A 24344-nucleotide genomic window follows, 5' to 3' on the forward strand; every position below is an offset into this window, starting at 1 on the left:
AGTTGTGTTACTGGGACTTTGGCTAATGCACTGGAACCAGGAGCAACGGGTGGATCAGGTTCTCGGCAATCGGGTTTCACCACCGTCTCCGGGATGGGTGGACCGTATTCTTCAGACCCGTCGGCAGAGCGAATGAAACGCAACCTCAAACTGCTAGAGGAGCAACAGTCCTTCTTACTGAGGGAGATCGAGTTGGAGCAGAAGCGAGAATTCGAGCAGAAGAAGCTGCAGCTGGAGAAGGAGGCTTGGAGAGTACGGTACGAGCTGTTGAATACGCAGACTGGCCAATTGCAAGATGTCAACGAGCTGGGGGTTGTCGGTGGCTGGGCGAATCGTCTATCGCTAATCGCTAGCACCATCAATTCCACATCTGGGACATCGAAAAGTGACCTCACGTCAGCAAACACCAACGTATCCATCCCCGCGCCCCTCAACTCCGCCAGTGCAATCAGTTCTCAAGCTAGTGCCCCCATATCATCGTTACTTGCTCAACTGGTCCCAGTCAAGGAATCAACTCCATGGGCATGCTGCCGCCTGTATCAAGTACCCTTCAGCGGTCATCGTTTCCAGTTGGTGCTAGATCGATCGCGATGGATGTCCAGTCAGCCAGTGCATCGAACCCGTACGTTATGGGACCGGCGCCAAGCTATATTCACGATTTTCTACCCGGTGGTGGAAGAGGTCAACCTGGTTCATCAACACCCATCACGTCAACAACGTCAGTCCCTTGGAGCGACCCGGCAACGAGCTACACCTATCTCACCCAATCGTTGCCACCTACGATAAGTACGGTAGGGCAACTTGGAAGCTTTCCGCTACAAACAACGCACGTAAGTCAAAACAATCAGTTGCCAAGTTATGGAAATCAAATGTCGTTAGGAATAGGGCTAGGTCAGGTTCCTCAATATCCGATGTATAGCACAGTAAATCCACAGGCTAGTCAAATAAACGTGAATATGCCATACGCCCCCATTTCCTATCCTCAATCCATCCCTAATCCTCCACAAATATTCAGCACCAATCAAGCACCCTCGACAGTAAATATGGGTGATCTCGGAGGGCCATCGCCACGGAGGGCAGCCAGGCACGCGATATCGAGAGACCTTCCATCGTTCAGCGGCAATCCGGAGGAATGGCCTATGTTCCATAGTGCATTCTATACGTCCACAGAAGCATGCGGTTACAGTGATGTAGAAAACCTCGGCCGACTTCAACGCTGTCTAAAAGGCAGCGCATTGGAAGCAGTGCGTAGCCGACTCCTTCTGCCCTCTGCAGTACCGCAGGTTATGCAAACCTTACAACTTCTGTATGGGCGTCCGGAGCAGATTATCTACTCGCTCCTCACAAAAGTTCGAGATGTTCCTGCAGCAAAGGCCGATAACCTGAAGACGCTAGTGACGTTCGGCATGGCAGTTCAGAATTTCTGCGATTACCTGGCGGCAGCAGGACAAGTGGTTCATCTTTCGAATCCTGTACTTCTGCAGGAACTGGTCGACAAGCTTCCAGCGCATTTGAAATTGGACTGGGCAGTGTACAAACGGCAGTTTCCTCTAGTAGATCTGCGAGTCTTCGGTGCATACATGGCAAACCTGGTTTCAGCAGCGGCGGACGTAACACTTACGTTGGATTCGGCTGCTACGAAGGTTGCTAAACCAGACAAGGCAAAAGGATACCTCAACGTTCATTCCTCAGCATCGTCGGTTATAGATACAGTGAAGCCAAAATCGGATCCAACGAAGAGTGCGGCCTCTGGTGTGCGATGTTTGATCTGCAGTGATCCGAGTCACAAAGTTAAGGAGTGCGACGTTTTCAAGCGATTGAACGGTGAAGATAAGTGGAAAGCAGTTCACAGACATCAACTCTGTCGAGTCTGTCTCGGCAAACATGGACGAAAACCGTGCCGTTCTCAATCACGCTGCGAGATTCAAGCGTGTCAACTTCGCCATCATCCACTTCTACACTCGAGCTCTACAGCACCTTCGACGAGTTCGGTTTCCCGGAACCCGGAAAGCCGCGTTCCAGCTACTCCGACAATTGTTTCGAATCATCCCGAAGGAGTGAATGCGCATCGACATGGCCAGAATACAACACTTTTCCGTGTTTTGCCGGTTACACTATTTGGCAACGGAAAAAGTATCAACACGTTCGCTTTTATTGACGAAGGATCTTCAGTTACGCTGTTGGAGAAATGGATTGCTGACGAGCTCGATGTCAAGGGTTCAAGAGGCGACTTTGCTTGACTTGGACGGGCAATGTCAGCCGCGACGAAGATGATTCCCATCAGGTTGAGATAGAGATTGCAGGGAGTGGAGCTGATGTTCGCTATAAGTTGGAGGAAGTCCGCACTGTTAAATCCTTGGCGCTGCCTAAACAGTCACTCCGGTACGGTGAACTAGCTACACGTTATCAGCACCTTCAGAAGCTACCAGTTGAGGATTATGAAGCAGTGACTCCGGGGATTTTAATTGGAGCCGAACATGCCCACCTAACTGCCACCAAGCAACTCCGTGAAGGGAAGACTGGTGAGCCAGTCGCAGCAAGGACCCGACTTGGATGGGCAGTATATGGACCGGTACAGCAAGGGATGCAGAATAGCAGCTTCAACTTCCACATATGTGAATGCGGAGATGATGGAAAGCTGCACGACCTGGTAAAACAGTACTTCACCGTTGAAAGCGTTGGAGTTTCAGCAGACAAAGGACCAGAATCTGAAGAGGAGAAGCGTGCCAGATCAATTCTCAAGCAAACAACCAGAAGAGTCGGAGAAAGATTTGAGACGGGGCTGTTATGGCGGTTCGATCATGTGGAGTTTCCTGACAGCTACCCAATGGCAGTTCGACGGCTACAGTGCTTCGAGCGACGTCTGAAAGCGAACCCTAAAATCGAAGAAAGTGTTCGACGCCAAATTGGTGAATACCAGGAGAAGGGATATATCCACAAAGCTGTGGAAGAGGAACTGAATTCGGCGGAACCCCACAAGGTCTGGTATCTCCCATTGAGTGTAGTGCAGAACCCCAAGAAGCCCAGCAAGATCCGTCTCGTCTGGGATGCGGCAGCAAAGGTGAACGGAATCTCTTTAAATAGTATGCTGATGAAGGGACCGGACCTCGTCGTGCAGTTACCAACTGTTTTGTATGGATTCCGAGAACGGCAAGTGGCTCTTGGGGGAGATCTGCAAGAAATGTTTCATCAAGTGAAGATACGCTTTGAGGACCGGCAAGCACAACGTTTCCTGTATCGAGAAACTCCAACTGAGAAGCCTACGGTATTCATCATGGATGTAGCTACGTTTGGTTCCACTAGTTCCCCATGTTCGGCGCAATACATTAAGAACCTCAACGCAAGGGAACATGCGGTAGAGTACCCGAGAGGAGCCGAGGCCATCGAGCGTCGACATTACGTTGACGATTATCTCGACAGCTTCGACGATGAAGACGAAGCATGTCGTGTAGCGGAAGAGGTGAGGACAATCCATTCAAGAGGCGGCTTCACCATCCGAAACTGGTTGTCCAATTCTCCTGAGGTTCTGCGACGGGTCGGGGCAACAACCGATTGCCGTCACATGGTGGTTGGTGCCGACAAAACCAGTCAAACGGAGAGAGTTCTTGGCATGCTGTGGGACCCCAGGTCGGACGTTTTCGTCTATGCAGCCGCATTGGATTTGTCGACAATTACTCCCACCAAGAGGAACATTCTTCGCTGCGTTATGAGCCAGTACGATCCACTGGGATTACTTTCCCATTTTCTTATCCACGGCCGTGTAATAATCCAGGACATCTGGAGAAGAAATACAAGAGCGCTGGAAACGGTGGACTGAACTATTTGAGGATCTCAAGAAGGTCAGACTACCGCGAGCGTATTTTCCTGGCGTAGTTTCATCAGAGATAGAAGATTTACAGCTCCACATTTTTGTCGACGCCAGTGAGACTGCTTATGCCTGCGTCGCATATTTTCGGGCGAAGATTCGTGGAAAGTTCCACACAGCGCTAGTTGGCGCAAAATCAAAGGTATCACCATTGAAATCGCTGTCGGTTCCAAGACTCGAGCTTCAGGCGGCGATCATCGGTTGCAGGTTGTTGAAATCGCTATGTGCAAGTCACAGTTTGTCCATCAAGCGAAGGTTTATCTGGACCGACTCCAAGACGGTCCTCGCATGGATTAATTCCGACCATCGTCGCTACCGCCAGTTTGTGGCCTGTAGAATTGGAGAAATTTTGTCCAAAACGAGTGCCGAAGAGTGGATGTGGATCCCTACGAAACAAAATGTCGCCGACGAAGCTACGAAGTGGGGAAGAGGTCCAAGTCTCCATCCGGAAAGTCGCTGGTTTGCTGGGCCGCAGTTCCTCAAAGAACAACAGGAATTCTGGCCGGATCAACCCACAAATGTTGAAACGCCAGAAGAGCAGAAGCCTTGCCTAGTGCAGCACGTTCAGCCGCAAAATTTCTTAGTCGATTGGAGCCGCTTTTCAAAATTCGAGAGACTCTGGCGTGCCATTGCCTACACTCATCGTCTGGTTGGCAACTTTCGTAGAAAACGATTAGGACTGGAACCGAACGTTGGCCACCTTACACGAGAAGAGCTGAACAAAGCTCAGAACAGCCTGTGGCGTTTGGCTCAAGAGAACGCTTTTCCTGATGAAGTGGCTTTGTTGAAGAAGGCAGCCGATGACAAACGGTCAGTGAAACTGTTGAAGACGAGTCGCATCTACAAATTATCGCCATGTATGGATGAACACGGTGTGATCCGGATGGACTCTCGACTTCGTGCAGCTAAATTCCTTGCATTCGATGTCCAGTTCCCGATTGTTCTACCAAAAAACCATCCACTGACGAATTTTTTGTTGGATTGGTTTCACAGAACCTATCTTCATGGAAACAACGAAACCATCGTCAACGAAGTGAGGCAGCGATTCCACGTTCCATCATTGCGAACACAGGTGCGAAAAGTTACGAAGTTCTGTATGCAGTGCAAATTAAAGAAAGCGAAGCCTTCTGTTCCTCGAATGGCGCCTCTACCAGAAGCAAGGTTGAGCCCTTTCGTTCGACCATTTTCGTACGTTGGTTTGGACTATTTTGGTCCGATTCAAGTTAAAATTGGCCGTTCATTGGTAAAGAGATGGGTGGCCCTGTTTACGTGCCTCACCATTCGGGCAGTGCATTTAGAGGTCGCACACTCGCTTTCTACAAACTCCTGCAAGATGGCTATTCGACGCTTTCTAGTACGCCGCGGTTCTCCGCTGGAAATTTGGAGCGACAACGGGACGAACTTCTTGGGTGCCAGCCGCGAGCTACAAGAACAGATGAATCAGATGAACGAGAAGCTGTCAGCAGTGTTCACCAATGCCACCACGAAGTGGGTTTTCAATCCACCGTCAGCCCCGCATATGGGTGGATCCTGGGAGCGACTGGTTCGCTCCGTAAAGGTTGCTTTCACTGCACTGTCGATTACCAGAAACCCTGACGATGAAACATTGTTGACACTGATGGTTGAAGCCGAAGGAGTGGTCAATACACGCCCGCTCACCTTCATGCCTTTGGAGAAGCTTTAACTCCTAATCATTTTCTCCTGCTCAGTTCTCAAGGAGTGACGCAGCGTCCAGAGCCACGCATGGAGCGGCCGGATGCTCTGCGGAACAATTTTGCGTTAATGAGGAGTCTAGTGGATGAATTCTGGCACCGCTGGATTAAGGAGTACTTGCCAACTATTGCTGGCCGTTCGAAGTGGTTTGAAGACCCCAGAGATTTGAGGGAGGGCGAGTCTGTAATCGTGGTGGATGAATCTACCAGAAATGGATGGTTTCGCGGACGCGTATTGTCGGTGGTGAAAGGATGCGATTGACGAGTTAGGCAAGCCTACGTCAAGACTCCAACGGGAGTTCTACGGAGACCCACTTCGAAGATTGCGATCTTGGACATCCAGGATAAGAGTTCGCAACATGGTTTTGGTAAAGCAGGACAAACGGAGACCATTGACCAGCATTACGGGTCGGGGGATGTTGGGGGCACTACGCCACTGTCCGATGAAGTCGGACAGCTGCGTTCACTTGACAGCAGTTGAGTCGAAGCGTGGTGACAGCTTGATTGTCAAAATCCTCAAACCATTATTTGCAAGTCACAAAGAAGGCAGAGTCAAATTGAATTTCAATATAAAATTATAATTGTTGGTTGGTAGGAGAAGTTAGTGTTCGACCAAAATTGTAAGTAGAAATAAGGTATGAATTCGAATCAGTAATGTTTATGTCATACGTAATATGAATTACAGCTTTTGAGCGCAGTCTAACACCTAAAAGACGTGCTGCAAAAACGAGGTCTGAAACTACCCCCCAACAGCATCAAATAGCCAATTTCAAGAGCATGTTTCGTTGCTTATCAGGCGACATCATATAAAGTCAATTGTTAACCGTGATAAATAAATATACGTACCTTGGTATATGTTGGAACACAAATGAGTTATCCGAGTCTATTATTATAAACAGTGGTCTCCGTGTGTATGGATACAGGTCTCCCGGGTAGAGACAATGTGGTTCTTTATAGCCTGCACTAGACTTGCCCCTCACGGCTAGTCCTCCATCGACCGCATCGCGTTTAACGCTCGTCGCCAATCCACCTAGTTCGTATCCGTCTGAAATAAAAATGATCAACCAGGTAAGTAACCAGGAATCCACCTAAAGCAGCGCTGAAACACTGAGATCTTACAGTCCTGTGGATGCTTCGTAGTCGAGAAACATCCATCGGCTGACATGTAAAGCAAAAGAGCTCCACCAGGCGGCAGTTCCTTGAAGCCACTCGATAGAAACACCATTAGCTGACTGAGCGATGGTTTGTAGAGCAGATATTTATGTGGGTTATCACGCATTCCTCGTCGGTCGCCGTTTTCCACGTAACCTAGAACAAGACGTCCAGGGAATATGTGGCAATTAGTGTGCTTTGTGTTTGGTATACCTTTGGACCCTGGAACTCCATATGGTGGCATTCTGCTGGCTGCAGGACTGGCATCGTGTGGTCCTCCATGCGTCACCATTGGATGACCGGCAAGAGGATGCATCGATTCAGTTGGTTCCCTTTCCAGTGTTTGTAGCATTCTGTGGAAGCAATTGGTCAAATCATATCAGAATCTTCCCCGTCAGTTACATAACTTACCTAAACATATCCATCGTCAGCTCGGAGAACTTGGCCTGCTCACAGGCAGACCCGACGATCAGTATCTCCTGCAGACTGAGGGTCATGTGCGGCGTCCTCTCGCAGGGCGGCGTCGTCAGGGGACTCAACCTAGAACCAGAACCACTATCGGTCAACACACGTGGAGTCACTCTATTCTACAACGAAAGACGAATGGCCCGTGCTTTCGAATATCGGTGAACTCCATGGTGTATGACAGTGTGAATGTCTGCGTTTGGAAGTGTTGGTGTTGGTGGTTGTGCTGAATGAATATGGGGAAACCGTGTATGATTTTGCAATTGAATGGGTGCATGAACGTTGCAAGACATGAAGTAGTGAAACAGTGATAAATAGAGATGAGCATTTATGACACAAGGCATTAGAAGCTTCATCCGATAGTCTGATAGATGATTAGGAATTGGAAACAAAACTATGTTAGTTAGTTAGTTAGTTAGTTAGTTAGTTAGTTAGTTAGTTAGTTAGTTAGTTAGTTAGTTAGTTAGTTAGTTAGTTAGTTAGTTAGTTAGTTAGTTAGTTAGTTAGTTAGTTAGTTAGTTAGTTAGTTAGTTAGTTAGTTAGTTAGTTAGTTAGTTAGTTAGTTAGTTAGTTAGTTAGTTAGTTAGTTAGTTAGTTAGTTAGTTAGTTAGTTAGTTAGTTAGTTAGTTAGTTAGTTAGTTAGTTAGTTAGTTAGTTAGTTAGTTAGTTAGTTAGTTAGTTAGTTAGTTAGTTAGTTAGTTAGTTAGTTAGTTAGTTAGTTAGTTAGTTAGTTAGTTAGTTAGTTAGTTAGTTAGTTAGTTAGTTAGTTAGTTAGTTAGTTAGTTAGTTAGTTAGTTAGTTAGTTAGTTAGTTAGTTAGTTAGTTAGTTAGTTAGTTAGTTAGTTAGTTAGTTAGTTAGTTAGTTAGTTAGTTTAGTTAGTTAGTTAGTTAGTTAGTTAGTTAGTTAGTTAGTTAGTTAGTTAGTTAGTTAGTTAGTTAGTTAGTTAGTTAGTTAGTTAGTTAGTTAGTTAGTTAGTTAGTTAGTTAGTTAGTTAGTTAGTTAGTTAGTTAGTTAGTTAGTTAGTTAGTTAGTTAGTTAGTTAGTTAGTTAGTTAGTTAGTTAGTTAGTTAGTTAGTTAGTTAGTTAGTTAGTTAGTTAGTTAGTTAGTTAGTTAGTTAGTTAGTTAGTTAGTTAGTTAGTTAGTTAGTTAGTTAGTTAGTTAGTTAGTTAGTTAGTTAGTTAGTTAGTTAGTTAGTTAGTTAGTTAGTTAGTTAGTTAGTTAGTTAGTTAGTTAGTTAGTTAGTTAGTTAGTTAGTTAGTTAGTTAGTTAGTTAGTTAGTTAGTTAGTTAGTTAGTTAGTTAGTTAGTTAGTTAGTTAGTTAGTTAGTTAGTTAGTTAGTTAGTTAGTTAGTTAGTTAGTTAGTTAGTTAGTTAGTTAGTTAGTTAGTTAGTTAGTTAGTTAGTTAGTTAGTTAGTTAGTTAGTTAGTTAGTTAGTTAGTTAGTTAGTTAGTTAGTTTAGTTAGTTAGTTAGTTAGTTAGTTAGTTAGTTAGTTAGTTAGTTAGTTAGTTAGTTAGTTAGTTAGTTAGTTAGTTAGTTAGTTAGTTAGTTAGTTAGTTAGTTAGTTAGTTAGTTAGTTAGTTAGTTAGTTAGTTAGTTAGTTAGTTAGTTAGTTAGTTAGTTAGTTAGTTAGTTAGTTAGTTAGTTAGTTAGTTAGTTAGTTAGTTAGTTAGTTAGTTAGTTAGTTAGTTAGTTAGTTAGTTAGTTAGTTAGTTAGTTAGTTAGTTAGTTAGTTAGTTAGTTAGTTAGTTAGTTAGTTAGTTAGTTAGTTAGTTAGTTAGTTAGTTAGTTAGTTAGTTAGTTAGTTAGTTAGTTAGTTAGTTAGCTGGTTTGTTGGTCTAAAAACTTATCAATGTTACCTCGAATTACGATACTTCCATATAACAGTTGGGAAAGTTTTTTTAACAAAGTAAATTGGTTTGAAACAACGCTAATCACATCATTCAGCATCACCTTCATGCACGCTATATATTCAGCTATTTATCGATCGCCAATGGACTATTTTAGTTATATACATTTTCACGTGATGCATGTAAAAACAGAAACATAAGTACACATTTAGATGCAACATTTTCATTCATTTTATGGGAACATGAGAAAAGTTTTTCTTTTGCAATCCTTCATTTTGATAAAAAAAAGGCAATTATCAATTGAAAACAGTGCTTTTTTCATGCGTGAGTTGTCAGTCACGCAACTCAGCAGCCAAACAATCGTTCTAGAGTAGGCTCATCTGTTTGACTCATTGCCTCGTATTTCTACAGTTTTCTCTAATAAAGCAATAATTTCTTCATAGTCTGGTGGAAAAAATTAAAATAATCCATTCCAACAACAATCGGGTTCTTTCCAACAACAATCGGGTTTTTGTCGGTTTAAGTGTGATTGAGTGATTAAGCATGAAAATCGCTGAAATGAGATTTACGGAGCAGATCTATAATGACTTTTCTCTCACGAGAGAGCTCATTGATTAGAATTTGGGTGTGAGTCTATCAACACTGATTGAAATAACAATCAATCTTAACGAATTTGAAATTGTATCTACTACTTTACTAATTTTTATTGTAATCGGTAAACTGGCTACATTGATGATAATATGTTTAAACATATTGTTTAAATGATATTAATACAGTCGAAAGTTTCGTTACATTGCATTTAGGCTATAGTAAGATTTATTATAATAATTTTTGGTATAAAAATCCTATATCATGAGATATGTAGAGTGACGGGGTCTGGGTCATTTGGCATAATGCCATTTGACACATCGTCATTTGGCTTAACGCTATGTGACAGAAACGATATTAGACATAACGGTCATCTGGGATAACAATGTTTTATCGATGGACAGACTAAAAGAAGGGCTGTTATCCTTTTTATGCGAATTGGTCATTATACAAAAAAAAACATTAAGCATAAGCATTTTATACAATTCGTAGTTGTTACTCCGTGATTGACCAGAACAATCGAAGTTGCACAAAGAACCAAGAGATGTAGCTTGGGAGTAGCTTTCCATCTTCAATGTACACTTTCGATAACTGTAAACCTTAAAAGCCAAAAACAGCGCCGGTCACATCCTTACGGTCATCGAGGAAGGGAAGAAATGTTAGTGTGACATCACCTCTGCATCTCCATGGTTGTCATGGAAAGGAGTTTTGTTAGTGGAGAGGGATCATTGCTGCATGATCAGGATTCACCTTGGTAAGTGATGCGATTCATGCAACCTCAGTTAAAAAAAAAACACCTTACAGACAATGTGAACATACGATAAGTCGACACTTTTAGCGTCGAACCATTCAAAGGTCATTTTTTATAATGACGAAAATCAGGTAAAAGGAAAGGTATGGGGTTTTTAATGTTAATGTACAAAAAGCTATGTCGACACTCACAGTGACGAACTGTTCATATTTTGTTAAATCAATTCATTTAACTAACATTCCCATTGTCGTCATGATAAAAATACAGTCCTAATAATATATTGTACATTTAAAATAAAAACATGAAACGAGCTCACCAAATTGATCATCTATACTTGATTGCGCAGCTGTAGTTACTTTAATCAGCATCAAGATCGGCAATCTCGTTTTACAAAAGCATCACTCCGGCGACGCGAAAACCTAAACTTGATTTCACTACGAACGCGTGCAAACTAAAACGAGAAAAATAAACTTCGGCGACGCGACAACGCAAACAAAAACGATTTTCCTGGTGAAGATGAAACGAAGCCAAAACTCAAACCCTCAAGAGCACAAATCTACAGTACCATACAGCGGTTCTAGCTGAAAATCTGATCGATTGGTCATCAACAGCGAGTGATCACTCGATCAAGCCCTCAGCTCGATCTGCTGTCCGGCTCTCCAGACTTGTACTCCCGAAGGCCTGGCTTCGATGCATCTTCACCTTTTACTTGGGCTTCAACGAAGCACTGCCATGCAGAACGCATGCAAAATAAACCGTTTAATTTTAGCCATAGGCACTTTTTTCAGAAACTGCACCAGCCAAATCTAACAATTTGCGGAGACGATAAAAACGTGACAGATCAATTTTTTACACATCCGGTCGCGCGCGCTGCATACTGCAATCTCTGGTCATTTGCAAAAAAAAAACATTATTCAAAATGTCCATTATGCCCAGTGACGTTATACCATAGTTCTTATGCCAAATGACTCACTTCCGTGGGAGGAATGCTCGAAATAATGAACTGTTTTAGTAGCGCGAAAGACGTTGTTGCATCGGTATGGTGTCTTCGGCTTCAAATTCGTGAAATATATGACGCATCAGGCAGCCAGAAAATTCAATTTCATAACATTAATTTAATTATAAGACAATTTTTAAATATGGTGTCTCAAAAGCACAAGTTTGCTGACGGCATCTCTCTATCTGGTCACCGTACCGAAATGCAGAATTTTTTTGTAAATGAATACCAAATAAATCTTTTCGTTTAAATATTTTTAAAGTTTTTAGATAGTTAGAATGTTTTAGTTTTTCATAATATAGCTTAACGAAAAGCTCGACTATAGATAAAGTTGTGAAGGCATGCTAAAAAACCTTTTCATTGGTCCTTAAAAATGTTCGAAAAATGTTTGCACCTTATGTCACTTGAACAAACACAATACACCATTCGAGCCTATCTGAGCAAATAGGCTTTTGGTTCTTTGTTGCACAACATTCATCATACAGTTACCTACACCGGGTTTTCCATCGTATCCGAAGCAATACGGCCTTTTGAAACACTCACACACACAAGCATGACATATCAATAAAAAGTTAAAAATAAAAAACAATGATTATGTACGGCTATGTCGGAAAAAATGTATCAAATGAGGCAAACAATCTAATGGTGGCTGATAAGAGAGCGCGGAATATGTTGAGTGTTGACCACGTGACGAAAGATGACCGATGAGACTAATGGGCAAATGAATGAACGGGCCAATTTTCCACGTCTTAATCCTTAAATTATAATATCTTAAGCATCTAAAATGGTACGAGCAAACAAGCGTCCTTAGGTAACAATATTTACAAACGACTTTTTGCTCGTACGCCCTTAAAACTAAAATCCTTAAAACTAATTCGCTCCGGGGTGCACACGCATCAAAAACTAAAACTATAAAGCTACTAATCAAAAGCCAGAAAAAATAAGTTTTAATCGTTAACGGAACGAAAGTTTGAAAAAATAAAATAAATACGCACACTTTTGAAATGTCAAACAAATATAGCGAGAAAGAAATCAAATATATTACAGTTTATGCAATCATATAGTTTTTAGTGAAGTGTTCTGTAGTATAGATTGAGAGGTATGTGGGTATAGAAGTATTGCGTTAGCAGAACAGAAGCATCAGTTCAATTATCTCCATTTTGGCGATACGCGCCGATGTAACGCAAGAGCAATACAAAACACTACTGTACGAAAAACAATAGCACAAATATTTACAAATTGATTCTATTTTGATCTGTTTTCGCTACCTGTCGGTAAGGGTAATAGAGTTCAACCAACTTTGCAATACCAAATTGTTCATTTACTGCCAATGAGAGAGCTGCTTTCTTTTAGAAAAAACATTTGAAATAGTTATAAAGCAACTGCACTGTTAACTGAGATTCTACTAATAAACGTAAAGATACTAACAGAAGTTTATTTCCATTCTTTTGATAATTTATTTGTATCATATGGTAGACATTAGAGTAACGGTGACACAGGTTGGAGTAAAAAATCGTAAAACTCACACCAATTTCAGTAAAAAGTAACGCAGACTGAACGATAACTAGTAGGGTGATGTGCTAGTATCCATCGTATTAAGCTTTGATCAGTGAAAACCTGCAATTTTCCCAGTATTGCAGTGAATGATGCTGATACAAACCGATGCCAATCAATTCCTTCCCAAAAAGGGGTTTCACATTGTTCAATAAGATTTTGATAAATCTTAATCGTCTTTTTGGGAATTATGCAATGAAATTGCATCTTGCCGTATCCTCAATTCGTCCTATCGTTTTCATTTCTGTCGCAATCATTTTTCAGATTCGTCTCACAACTTACAGCTCACTGCGATATAGTGGGTGGTTAAAATACAACACATCAACGCTACTATAAACTGTTTCACTAGAATATATAATCGACTCTCCACATCTCGATGTTCTATATCTCGATATCTCTTTTTATGTCGATGATTTCTTAGGTCCCTTCAAACTGCATACAATTTATCTCTCTACATCTCGATATCTCCGTATCCCGATGTGATCCTGTTATTTTTTCGTTCCCAACACAGAAAAAAATCCGTTCTCGTATCCGTGAACAGCAGCCGTGAACTTGTCAACAAGCAAAAATACACCGTGAACTAGATCACGTTTATGTGTAAACATGATGGTAGTTCACGGTATATTTTTGACAGTTCACGTTTTCCAGGACTCTTTTTTGAGCGTGAATTTGCTCTCTGTATGTCGATATGCCCAATATCAAAGGTTACTAGACCCAATTTCTTGGGTTCAAAACAAATTAAGAACGTGCAATGACGTCTGATTGTTTATTATTTTCTTGGTAACGGACTGAGACGAGACTCGCGAAGACGGTCTTCTTTTTCTGTGATTGCTGAGTTTTTTCTTATTCCACTTTGTGTTTATATCAATTATGCGCATGGTGTTCAAATCCTCACATGAACCTCTCAGCAAAAAATGATTGAGTTTGCATCACATCGAATCATAAATAGCCGTTTGAGTGAAATTTCATGCCAGCAGACGTAGCAGACATTAGAAATAATTGATCTTCTGCTTAGATTTATCAGCAACTTTGGAAAAAACTGCTCCGCTGACTGAGGTTTTTAATAACAGTTTACTTTGAACACAATACTTTTCACTTTTTCAGCCATAAAAACGGTGGGCTGCATTTGACGTTTCGTGAGAGGGGAATCTGGGCTGCATATGACGTTGATATTTTTCCTCTTCGCGAGTCTCTCTCAGGTAACGGAGTGCTTTTCAATCTAGTATTCATTAAAAAATTATTCTTTGTCTCGATCTCTCTCTATCTCGATGGTCCCTTCGATATCGAGATGTGGAGAGGCGACTGTATAGATCTCCCTCCATTCCTTAAACATGATGAAATATATTAATTTCCTTTGAAATTTAAATTCCTTTTGACCTAACAATTTTGACATTTGCTCACAGTGCAGCGAAAACAACACAATCTACAGGAAAGGGGTTCCTTCGTAATTGTGGGATACCCTTGTGTGACCGGTTCTCAACAGGGAAATTATTCTTTGGTCTTTTATTGACCACCGGTCTGTCCAAGCATCAGTGGTACGTTTGATTTTTCGCAGATAGGCCCCTCGTGAGTTCGCTCACTCTGCCTGCCCTGTCTGGCGTATGGTTCATTTCACCCACCGTCGAATATAGGCAAGAGGCACCCTAATGCTGTAACGAGAGCCAAACGTGCCGGATCCTGCTAGGAAGTCTGCGATTGCGTCACCAGGAACACCGCTATGTGACGTCGTACGGAGCCTTTTCTATTATCCCCTGGATCCACGGCTGACTAGGGGCTTCGGATTAGAGCGCTGTGAAGCAGCTCGCTGAGTCGGTGATGATGACTATCGGGCTAGTAGTAGGTGCAGTGGCGGCATTTAAAATAGCATCTGCTTAAGCGGAGAGTATTGAGCACTGTCCAGGAAGGCTGAGGCTGGTATCTAGCAACCAGCCTATATCTCATCCGTTGTACCTATTCCAACACCTCGTACGGCGAGCGATCCATCATTGTGTCGTCGCTGGTTTGCTAGGTAGTCGTTCCGTAGAATCTCGGCGACGTTTTTTTCGCAACCAAATGGATGAGTCTCCTGTCCTAAAGTTTTTGTCACCAAATTTAAGACTTGAGCTGCACCAGTCTCTCTCACTACACCAATGCGTTTTAGCAATTGGTGGGAAATGCAAGCCGGTGGCGTTCTCTAGCAGGTGGTCGGCTTCGTCCATGAGGCAAGTTCTGCGGTTTCCCGCAGATCTCTCTGCGATGGCGGCTGCTTTCATGCATAGAATAACGATGACGAGTAAGCGAAATTGAAGGGGTCCGAGTTCCACACATGCAGCCGGAATGGAAGGGAGAAGCCCCGAGGCAATTCAAAAATATCGGTTGTAGATCGGAGATAGCACGTCGATGAGGTGGTTCATAGCCAAATACGTGATTTCCAATCCGTACAGCAAGCGATTATCCATAATGGCAGCGGCTACACGGAATCGGATATTCCGGTCGTTGTTTTGTTCTCGATAAGGAACTCAATAAATTTCGATGACTTCGGCAGTTGGCTCTGACTCCTTCATAGTGTGGCTTAAAGGTCATGCCTCGGTCGATGGTGACTCCGAGGATTCTTACCGTTTTACGGACGGGGATGACTTGGTTGTTGATTTTGATCGGAGGCCCACCAACCCTGTGAGCGGATGAGCACCCATGGCATCGGACACTTTTAGAAGCCGACATAGTGAAGCCGACGGAGGAAGCCCACTTGGCTACTCTGATAACGGCAGCTTGGGCTTTTCTTCGTGTAGCCGCGATTGTAGGTCTAGATACTACAATTACGATGTCGCCTGCGCAGACAAATATTTTGACGCCACACAGTGCGTTGTTCCGTAGACAAAAATCAAAATTCAAGTTATTTTACCCGGTGATAATAAGTATCCACAAGGTCGCCTGCACCATTGTTCCGGGTGGCACAGGAAAGGTACAATACTGTGGAGGGCGCCCTGGTACTACACAGGCTCCGTTAGCGGTAAGGTTTTATTTAGACCCCCCTAACCATTCAATACTAGGCAAGGTAAGCATGAAGCCGCATCCCACCATGAATTAGGGGTCACCTGTGAGGTTACTTTTACCACCATAATAGGCAGTTAATTCCAAGCCAATTGGAACAATCGCTACCGATACTACGCGGCTATCTAGGCTGATCTGGTAAATGAGGGTAATATTGAGATTATAGCGACGATTTCCTTAGTAAAGGAAGTATAGCCGTTGGCCCCACGATGAACTTACTTAGGGCCTAACATCTCGTTAATCAAAATAAAAATATACTTCGTCCACTCGTTCGTTCACTGATTTAATAAAAAGTATTATGGAAGTGTTTTTTTTTTCCACATGAAATCAATAAACTCTTCTGGAAATACAAAAGCCTCAATTACATATTCCTCCAGGAATTGCATAATTATATCGTGGGAACGTCTGAATTTTCCAAAAGAATGGAAAATGTGCTTCTGTTATACAACTTCTACTTTTACGAAAACATAAAGCCAAATTCGAGAAATTCAAATTAAAAAACTTAACAGAAGAAAACGAAAAAGAACAACAATAATCGGAAGCACGGGCCTAATCTATACTACATACTGCTCACTGGTCAACGACTAACCTGTGCGATAACACGATTGGATTGGAGTCTGCATGCAATACCGCTACTGCCGCTTCCGCTTTGATGAATCCCTTGATCTCGTCCAACACGAGTGACCATTCGAGCTGATCCTCGGGCTCGTAGCTAAAACGGAAGCAACATTCATTACTACGGCGGCTATTCCAATACATATCCGAGCAAGTGTACTTACGTTGTCGTGTATTCCTGTATTTGTCGCTCTAATTCAATAACTAATTCTCTCACTAGCTTCATCTTTTTCAACAATAAACAAACAACAATAAATCTAGCATAGTAACGTAATTTTTTAACCATCAGATCCGGCCGGTCCTCCTTGATTGCCCGGGAGTAATAGGCACGCCCTCTGATTGCCGCATAAAACGAATATGCTTCATTGAGATAATTTGTTTCACTCGTTCTAAGACTGTGGAATAGAAGATTTGAGAAATTCAGTTAATACAGTTGGCAGCTTATAAATCACTCTGTTACTTACTAGTAATGATAATAGAGTTGCCCAATTTTACTAGCTATTTCACCGATTTGCCATCGCTTCAATCCGTACTTAGAATCTAGGACTAGCCTATGTTGCTGTTGGAACTTCCACAGCTTTGTGTACACGTCAAAAGTGCGCCCGAAGTAAGCCTGCCACTGCCGGTGCCCATATTGGGGGAGATCGCGCAGCCCGTTGAAGAGCTGCTTCGACTTCTCCAACAGGTGGCAGAACTCCAGTACTATTTTCCTATCCTGCTCTTCCGTTGAGGCCATTTTAACCATGCTTCATCAGATGTTCATTTGAAAGCTATCTGCGAAAATAGAAAAAGAGTTCAATTAAATATAATGAATTCAAATTATCTATATTTTTTTCTTTTTTGGCTATAAATAAATCACTGTTATTTATTGAGCACGAGTACTTAGGGGAACGGCCAGCGCATATAGATGTATGTTTGGATTAGAGCTTTTGATATTTTGCAAAAAAAAAATTCTTTTATCAAGTGTAATGTCCAAACTGGGACAGAGCTTGATCTGCTGTGAAATATTCTATAAGCGTTCCCTTGATGAATAACTGCGAACTTTCTGTGCCAATTCACTGTTTTCAAATATGTATATCGCAACAGGCTCAAAGATACTCTATGTTCTAAGATGTAGAGACCCGTCACGAGTTTTATTTAGTAATGCTCTCTAATGTAATTTTTTTTTTAATTTCTCAGCTCCGAACGAACACCACGCTTGTTTAGAACGTAGGTTATGTCGGAGAAGTGCCGTCCGTCGATCAAACGTGGTCGATTTGCGATTCTGTCTGCTGAGGTGATCTCCAGGTGTACCGATACGGGAGGCTGTGCTGGAAGTAGGTGCTACGAATGGCCATATTCTTGGAGGCGGCAAAATCTATTAGTCGTAGGCCGTTCTCGTTCGTCACCCGGTGGACGCTGAACATTCAATCGTCGGTCTGAACTCCTCCTCCTGGCCAACCTGAGCGTTCAAATCTCCTATGATGATCTTGACGTCGTGGCTTGGGCAGTCGTACTAGCGTTCGAGCTGCGCGTAAAATGCGTCCTTGTCATCATCAGTGCTTCCGGAGTGTGGGCTATGCACGTTGATTATGCTGAAGTTAAAGAATCGGCCTTTGATTCTTAACTTGCACATTCTCTCATTGATCGGCCACCACCCGATCACGCGCCTTTGCATATCACCCATCACTATGAAGGCTGTTCCCAGCTCGCGTGTGTTGTCGCAGCTCTGGTAGATGGTATGATTACCTCTAAACGTTCGCACCATTGCTCCTGTCCAGCACACCTGCTGCAGCGCTACGATTTCGAAACCGCGGATTTTCAGTACATCGGAGAGTATGCTAGTGCTTCTGATGAAGTTGAGAGATTTGCAGTTTCACGTACCGTAAAACGGGGTAACTTTGATAGTTTTTTCGAAGAAAATTTGAATATTTTTGCATGCTGTTTCAAAGATTTACAATTTATATTTTTAAAACAAGTACTGGCACCCACCCCCCCCCCCCCCCCACTAATTTTTTCATATAATCGAAAGTTGGTTTTCTGTTTTGGGGTAACTTTGATAATGGAGTATGATTCGAACAAAATTGAATTACGAACATTTGTAGGGCATTGCATACCTCTAGGCGTTTAACGTTATATGGAAATTTCTGACTTAGATTACAAAAATGGTCCCAGTTCGTGAAAATGCTTTTCGCTAAGAGATTTGAGACCGTATTCAAGTTCTATGATAACTAGGCTGTCAAAGATAAGTGGCCAACTATTCAAAACTACATCAAATAGTGATCGTAGAACAGATTGTTTGTAAGCGTTTCGAAAATGCTAAAATTGTGTATTTTTTTTAAATTCGTGTAAAAAGCCTAAAATGTTCTTGATTCAAATGAAAACATCTCTTACATGAAGTGTCATACTAATATTCTTTAGTTTTGCATTCGTTTTGCTTAACTGAATAACAGAAATTATGATATTTCGATTAGTATGTGGTGGCACTATCAAAGTTACCCGCATTATCAAAGTTACCCCGTTTTACGGTACCGTAAATTCGGGTGTAATTGATCAGTAGGGTGAAATTGATCACCGTGTCACGCGATTTTATTTCTTGCTAATAGTGCACCAAGCTCATTGATCATCATTTATAAACTTCTAGTTCTAAACAAGGATTTGGACATGGTGTAAACCTGAAAGTTTGTAAGGATACTAACAATATATCTCCAAAACAGATTTTACTATCAAAACTCTTACCAATTTGCTCGTTTTGTTGAAAAATTCAATTTTCTGCAACAAAGTAGGGAAATCCTTTGGAAATTGCCTACATTTAGGCGTTTTTCGCGGTATTCTTGAAATTTAATTATTGATTATTTCCATAAATATTGTCTTGTTAAGAATTTGGCAAGCAGATTTGGATTCAGGAGGCCCAAATTAAGTATATAAAGCTGATTTCGAAACTAACAATAATAACATTGACAAGTGATCAATTTCACCCCGAAATGGGATTCCCCGATTTTTAATTTTAGACCAGATTTTTGGCACTAACATCACATTTGTTGTAAAATTTCGGTACATGAGCCAATGAGGTTCACCGTCGTACTTGTTTTCCTGCATTTAGTTGTATGATATTGATAACAGTTTAGAAAGCATACCAGGAAAACAGTGAAATTTCACCCGAAATTACGGTACCGAGTTTCCAATCGCTAGTCCATTTCACATAGCTGTGGTCTTTGCCGATTGTTCCGGTCCGTATTCTCTCGTTGACGTTCCTGTGCTGATGTGTTTTTGCGGTTGGCTTGCAGGGCCTGACACCTGAAAATGGAACATTAGGCTTCTCTCGTTTCCCCAAAAGTTCCGGAGACTTTCCCGAAATTTTTCCTCACACGAACACATCGGATTATTTGTTGAGTGTACCAGTGAAAATTTCACATCAATCCGGTGATCCGTTCTCAAGTCATTTCGTGACACACAAACACCACACCGTTTTAATTTATATAGATAGATAGATGTGAGAGTTTTGTAGAATTCACAAATGGCCAAATAGGGAACCACTAAAGCAAAAACTGCGGGAAAAAATTGCATCCAAATGTCCGGTGTTCAGAAGCCGCAGCCCAATCTGAAACGGTTTCTGTTAGCCCACCACCTAAAGTTCAGCAGCAAACAAAATCATCAGCTACACAACAGCCGAACGAAACGCTGAACATCGACAAACAATGGCCATCGCTGTCGAAGCCTCCGGCTGCCGGTAGCAAACCAACAGCACCTAAACCAGAAACAAAAAGACAGCGATCAGTCGACTCGGACACAGTGAACAACCAAACAACGAAAAAAACCGCACCTTCAGCCTCGACCTTAGATGATAGCAACGTTGTTGTGATGCCTGATGTCTCTCCCGCAAACTCTCGTTTCAGACGGGTTTCGTACTCGTGGATCGACGATGCAGAGTTGCGGAAACAGTATATTGAAGAAGATGATAGAAGGATAAATGATCTGATTTTACAAGGTTATACATGTAATTGAACTTTGTAATCAGTGTGTAGCAATCGGCTCCGTTATGCCTCAGGGCGATTGAGCCTTCCAAATAAACAAATAAAGAAAAAAGAAAAAAGGCTACACTTGACACTAGCCATGTCATATTAATCTAATTTCTGCACTTTGATATTGTGGACGGCATAAATAGTATAAATAATGAAAATGTTTGGCCGACCATATGAAATACTTTTCTTATCAAATCTCAAATAGCTCTAGTTACCTATGTTAAATTTGATAACCAAGTATGTTTTAGGCAATCATATGCTATATAACTCCAACTATAAGAACACTCACCTAACTATGTTGAATTACTCATTTCTACAATGTTCTCCGAAAACGGTACTTGCGTCTACCTTGCAGATGGTTGAATTATAAGATTCAGTGCGCATTTTAAATCTAATTCGGCATTATTCTATCAAATTTGTCATGAAATCTTCCATCCAAAGAATGCTTGTCCACACTTTCGTTGGCACATATATGACTTTAAATCTGCTTAAATATTAATTTTACCGCATCACGTCCAACATGGCTAAATCAAAACAGCGAATGGATACGAAACTGCTTGCTGTTGTGACATTGGGGCACTGTTTGCATATTTCATCTGAAACCGCCAATGGAAATGTACATATCACCCAATATCTATGTGGTGAAATCATTCTTTTTGATATGCATGTGGCAGAAGATGTCTGTAATCTGCTAAACCAGAGGTTTCGATTGACGTGTCGGACGCCGATCGAGAGAAATGATAAGCAAATGTGGAAAGACCCCTCTGAATGCGGACAAATGAAAAAAAACTACTCTCAAGTGTCTGACGTCAATGTTGATCAAAAAATCTAAATTCTTAATTATGATTCTCAGCCGCTTCTTAATCAAATTCTATCAAAATTGTTTTCCAAAATACATTTTCTACTATATATGTTTTTTAAAGACACTATACGTTAATGCTTCCAGTGGGCTATTTGCCCTTTGAAGGAAGCACCACACTAGACATTCCTCTCGAAAAGTTTTCCGACCTGAGGCGGGAATCGAACCCACACTCCTTAGCACGATGCGGCTAAATGCCTCGGTGACACTAACCGCACGGCTACGAAGCCCACAAATATATAGTATGCTATGTAAAACTTCATATATTTACAAACCATATCTAAAGAAGAATGATTCAAGAGTTATTGGATGACTTGGAAACATATCAGTGTCGCGGATATTTTGTTTCTCGGAGGAAGTGACCAATATATTGTTTAAGATGGTTCAAAAAATCGTTTTTACTCCGCACCCCTTATTCGATTCTAGACCAAATTGTGAGTGTTCTTCCAAAATTTATGCTCATTTGGATGAAAACTGAGATTTCACAAGCCCTTCAAAGTTTGTATGAAAATTACTATGGGAAAAGCAAGCAATTAATTTAATCGGTCCTAGTGTCCATTTGCTCTTGAGGATTTAAATTTTAATGCCTATAAAATTGAAGAAGGTGCTGCTTTAAAGAAACTAAAATGTTATCAAAACAAATTTAATCGGAGAAGTTTATATGCTCTCAGGGTAACTTTTGAGCCTTTGGCCAACGAAAATTTTAAATTTCAAGACAAATTCAAGATTTGCGATATTATAGACATATTTTAAGTTGTCCCTGAGCTGAAAAATACAGTCGACACTCTATTGGGTCTTAGGGACCTTCCCTAGCCTAGTGGTGGATTGACGGGGAACGTGCCTCTGGAGCCGGCCTTCTGATAGTCTAGTGCTAACGACAACGGCTACAAAGCAAAGCCAACATCTTCGACATTATGCCGCACAGACTGAACTTAGGTTTACTTAATTCTATTCTTAAACACAAATTTACTAATATTAAAATCAAAAACATCACAAACATCATTAAACAATCTACAACATGAATCGAGCGGATTATTATACCCATAGAGCGAGCGATGGGAAGGTATCCAAAGTAATTGTCGATTCCGGAGCTGACGAGCTGGCGCGTGAAACTGCACATTTGCCAGCAGACTGCTGCAATCAATGTTGCCGGTGATAACGTCGAAGACAAATAATCTCTGCAGCAGAGTTCGACGGTTAGCCAAAGACTGGACACCTATCAGCGCGCAGCGATGCTCATATGGAGGCAGGTGAGCAGGATCATTCCATGGCAGACCTCGAAGAGCGTAATTAAGGTGAAGATGAATCGAAGCCAAACTTCAAATTTTCAAGAGCACGGATCTAAAGAACCAAACATCCGTTTAAGCTGAAAACTTAATCGATTGGTCACCAGCTGGTGGTGACCAATCGATTAGGTTTTCAGCTCAAATTGATGTTTGGTTCTCCAGATCCGTGCTCTTGAAAATTTGAACTTTGGCTTAGATTCATCTTCACCTTAAGGGGACACGGGAGACCGTGTTATTTTCCCTATCTTTCGTCTCACTCTAACAATAATCATCAAAACTTTGTGGAAGCAAATCTCGAGTTTTAGTGAACCGATGAAGCTGAAAATTTATCGGGTTGTGCACTACATATATAGAATCATAGTGATACATTTTTGCATCGATATATGGAGTGGTTCTTGAGATTTGCTTCTCGAAATGGATAGGGTGATTTTGATGACGTCCCGTGCGGCCTTAACTGAGAGCTTACTTTGCCGATTGACCATTTTTGCATGTGTATATCGTGTGGCAGGTACAAAGATACTCTATGCCCTGGGAATCGAGAAAATGATGCGGGAAGAGTACATCGATTCGCAGCATCTCGCGATTTCTCTTGGGGCGCTAAGGCACCTTTGGTCTTAACCATTACCACTCTGTAGGCGTCACCCCACGAACTCGAGTTGGCACTCTGGCATAGACTATCAAAGCATTCCCTTTTTTGATTCTTGGTTTTCAGGGCTAATTTTGCCCCTCTGAATGGTGCACCGCATTCTCCTCTTTGTGCTTCTATGCATGCGCGTTGCATTCTTCGTCTAGCCCGTATGTAGATCGCTCTAACATTTGCAATTCACTCGCACCACCAGTACACCGGCAGCCTGTTCTCACCGGGAGCAATATATGGCAGTGCGGCAGGTACGATGATACTCTATGCCCAGAGAAGGAAAAGAAATTTCCATTACGAAAGGTTCATGGACCTATCAGGAATCGAACTCAGACACCTTCTTTTGTTTTTTTTTTTTGCAGAAGATTAATAGCTCTGTGCATGTTATAATTGGTTCTTCTCAACAGTAATTAAACGGCTTATAAGTGGAGCATATGGTTGCTGCGCAGTATACGGAAAATAATTCGACCTTGAAAAGAGTCACCGATAAACAAAGCTCTGACAGTATCGCTTCTAACGTGTAAGGGTTCAAGATCAATAAGTTGGCGAAGATTCTCGTTGCTGGGGAGACTAAGAAATGCCGTTGCACAGACTCAATAAGCTCGAGACCATTGGAGTTATTTGGACCAAACCACCAAGCAGTATTCTAGAATAGATCGCGACTACGAACAGTACAGTGATTTGAGACAATACACATCAGTAAAGTTTTTAAAGATGCATCCAAGAACCGACCACATAAGCCACGTGTAGATTGAAAGTTAGGGTCATCGTTCTCAAAACTTCCCATCAAATGAGATAACCGGGGAACGTTGCTAACTGCGAGGTTCGCAGTTAAATCTTCGTTAGAGAATACATTAGCAAACTTTGGTAGTCCCAATACTGCTCATTGACGAACTTCCAGAAGTGCTATGCGTTTGACTTCAAATTACGCTGAATATTATGCTGATATCCGGAGAAGCACCGCTGACTGGCCTATTTATAC

General features: G+C 41.9%; 1 protein-coding gene across 2 annotated transcripts in view; it reads right to left on the minus strand.

Annotated features, from left to right (window-relative positions):
• Positions 1-24344, minus strand: part of LOC5574473 (protein SCAI) — a 43547-nt gene that overhangs the window by 13929 nt on the left and 5274 nt on the right. Inside the window, exons 2-8 of one of the 2 annotated variants that reach the window (XM_001655082.2) lie at positions 17044-17353; positions 16744-16974; positions 16554-16676; positions 7141-7269; positions 6943-7082; positions 6697-6885; positions 6424-6622 (exon numbers count right to left, since the gene is read on the minus strand). In XM_001655082.2, the coding sequence (XP_001655132.1) occupies positions 6424-6622; positions 6697-6885; positions 6943-7082; positions 7141-7269; positions 16554-16676; positions 16744-16974; positions 17044-17324 (1292 nt within the window). In that variant the 5' untranslated portion in view covers positions 17325-17353. Of the gene's footprint in view, positions 1-6423; positions 6623-6696; positions 6886-6942; positions 7083-7140; positions 7285-16553; positions 16677-16743; positions 16975-17043; positions 17354-24344 lie in introns of both variants that reach the window. The other variant, XM_021843927.1, reaches the window with a different exon arrangement.

The sequence above is a fragment of the Aedes aegypti genome, chromosome 2 (assembly GCF_002204515.2).
Source record: "Aedes aegypti strain LVP_AGWG chromosome 2, AaegL5.0 Primary Assembly, whole genome shotgun sequence".
Taxonomy (NCBI): Eukaryota; Metazoa; Arthropoda; class Insecta; order Diptera; family Culicidae; genus Aedes; species Aedes aegypti.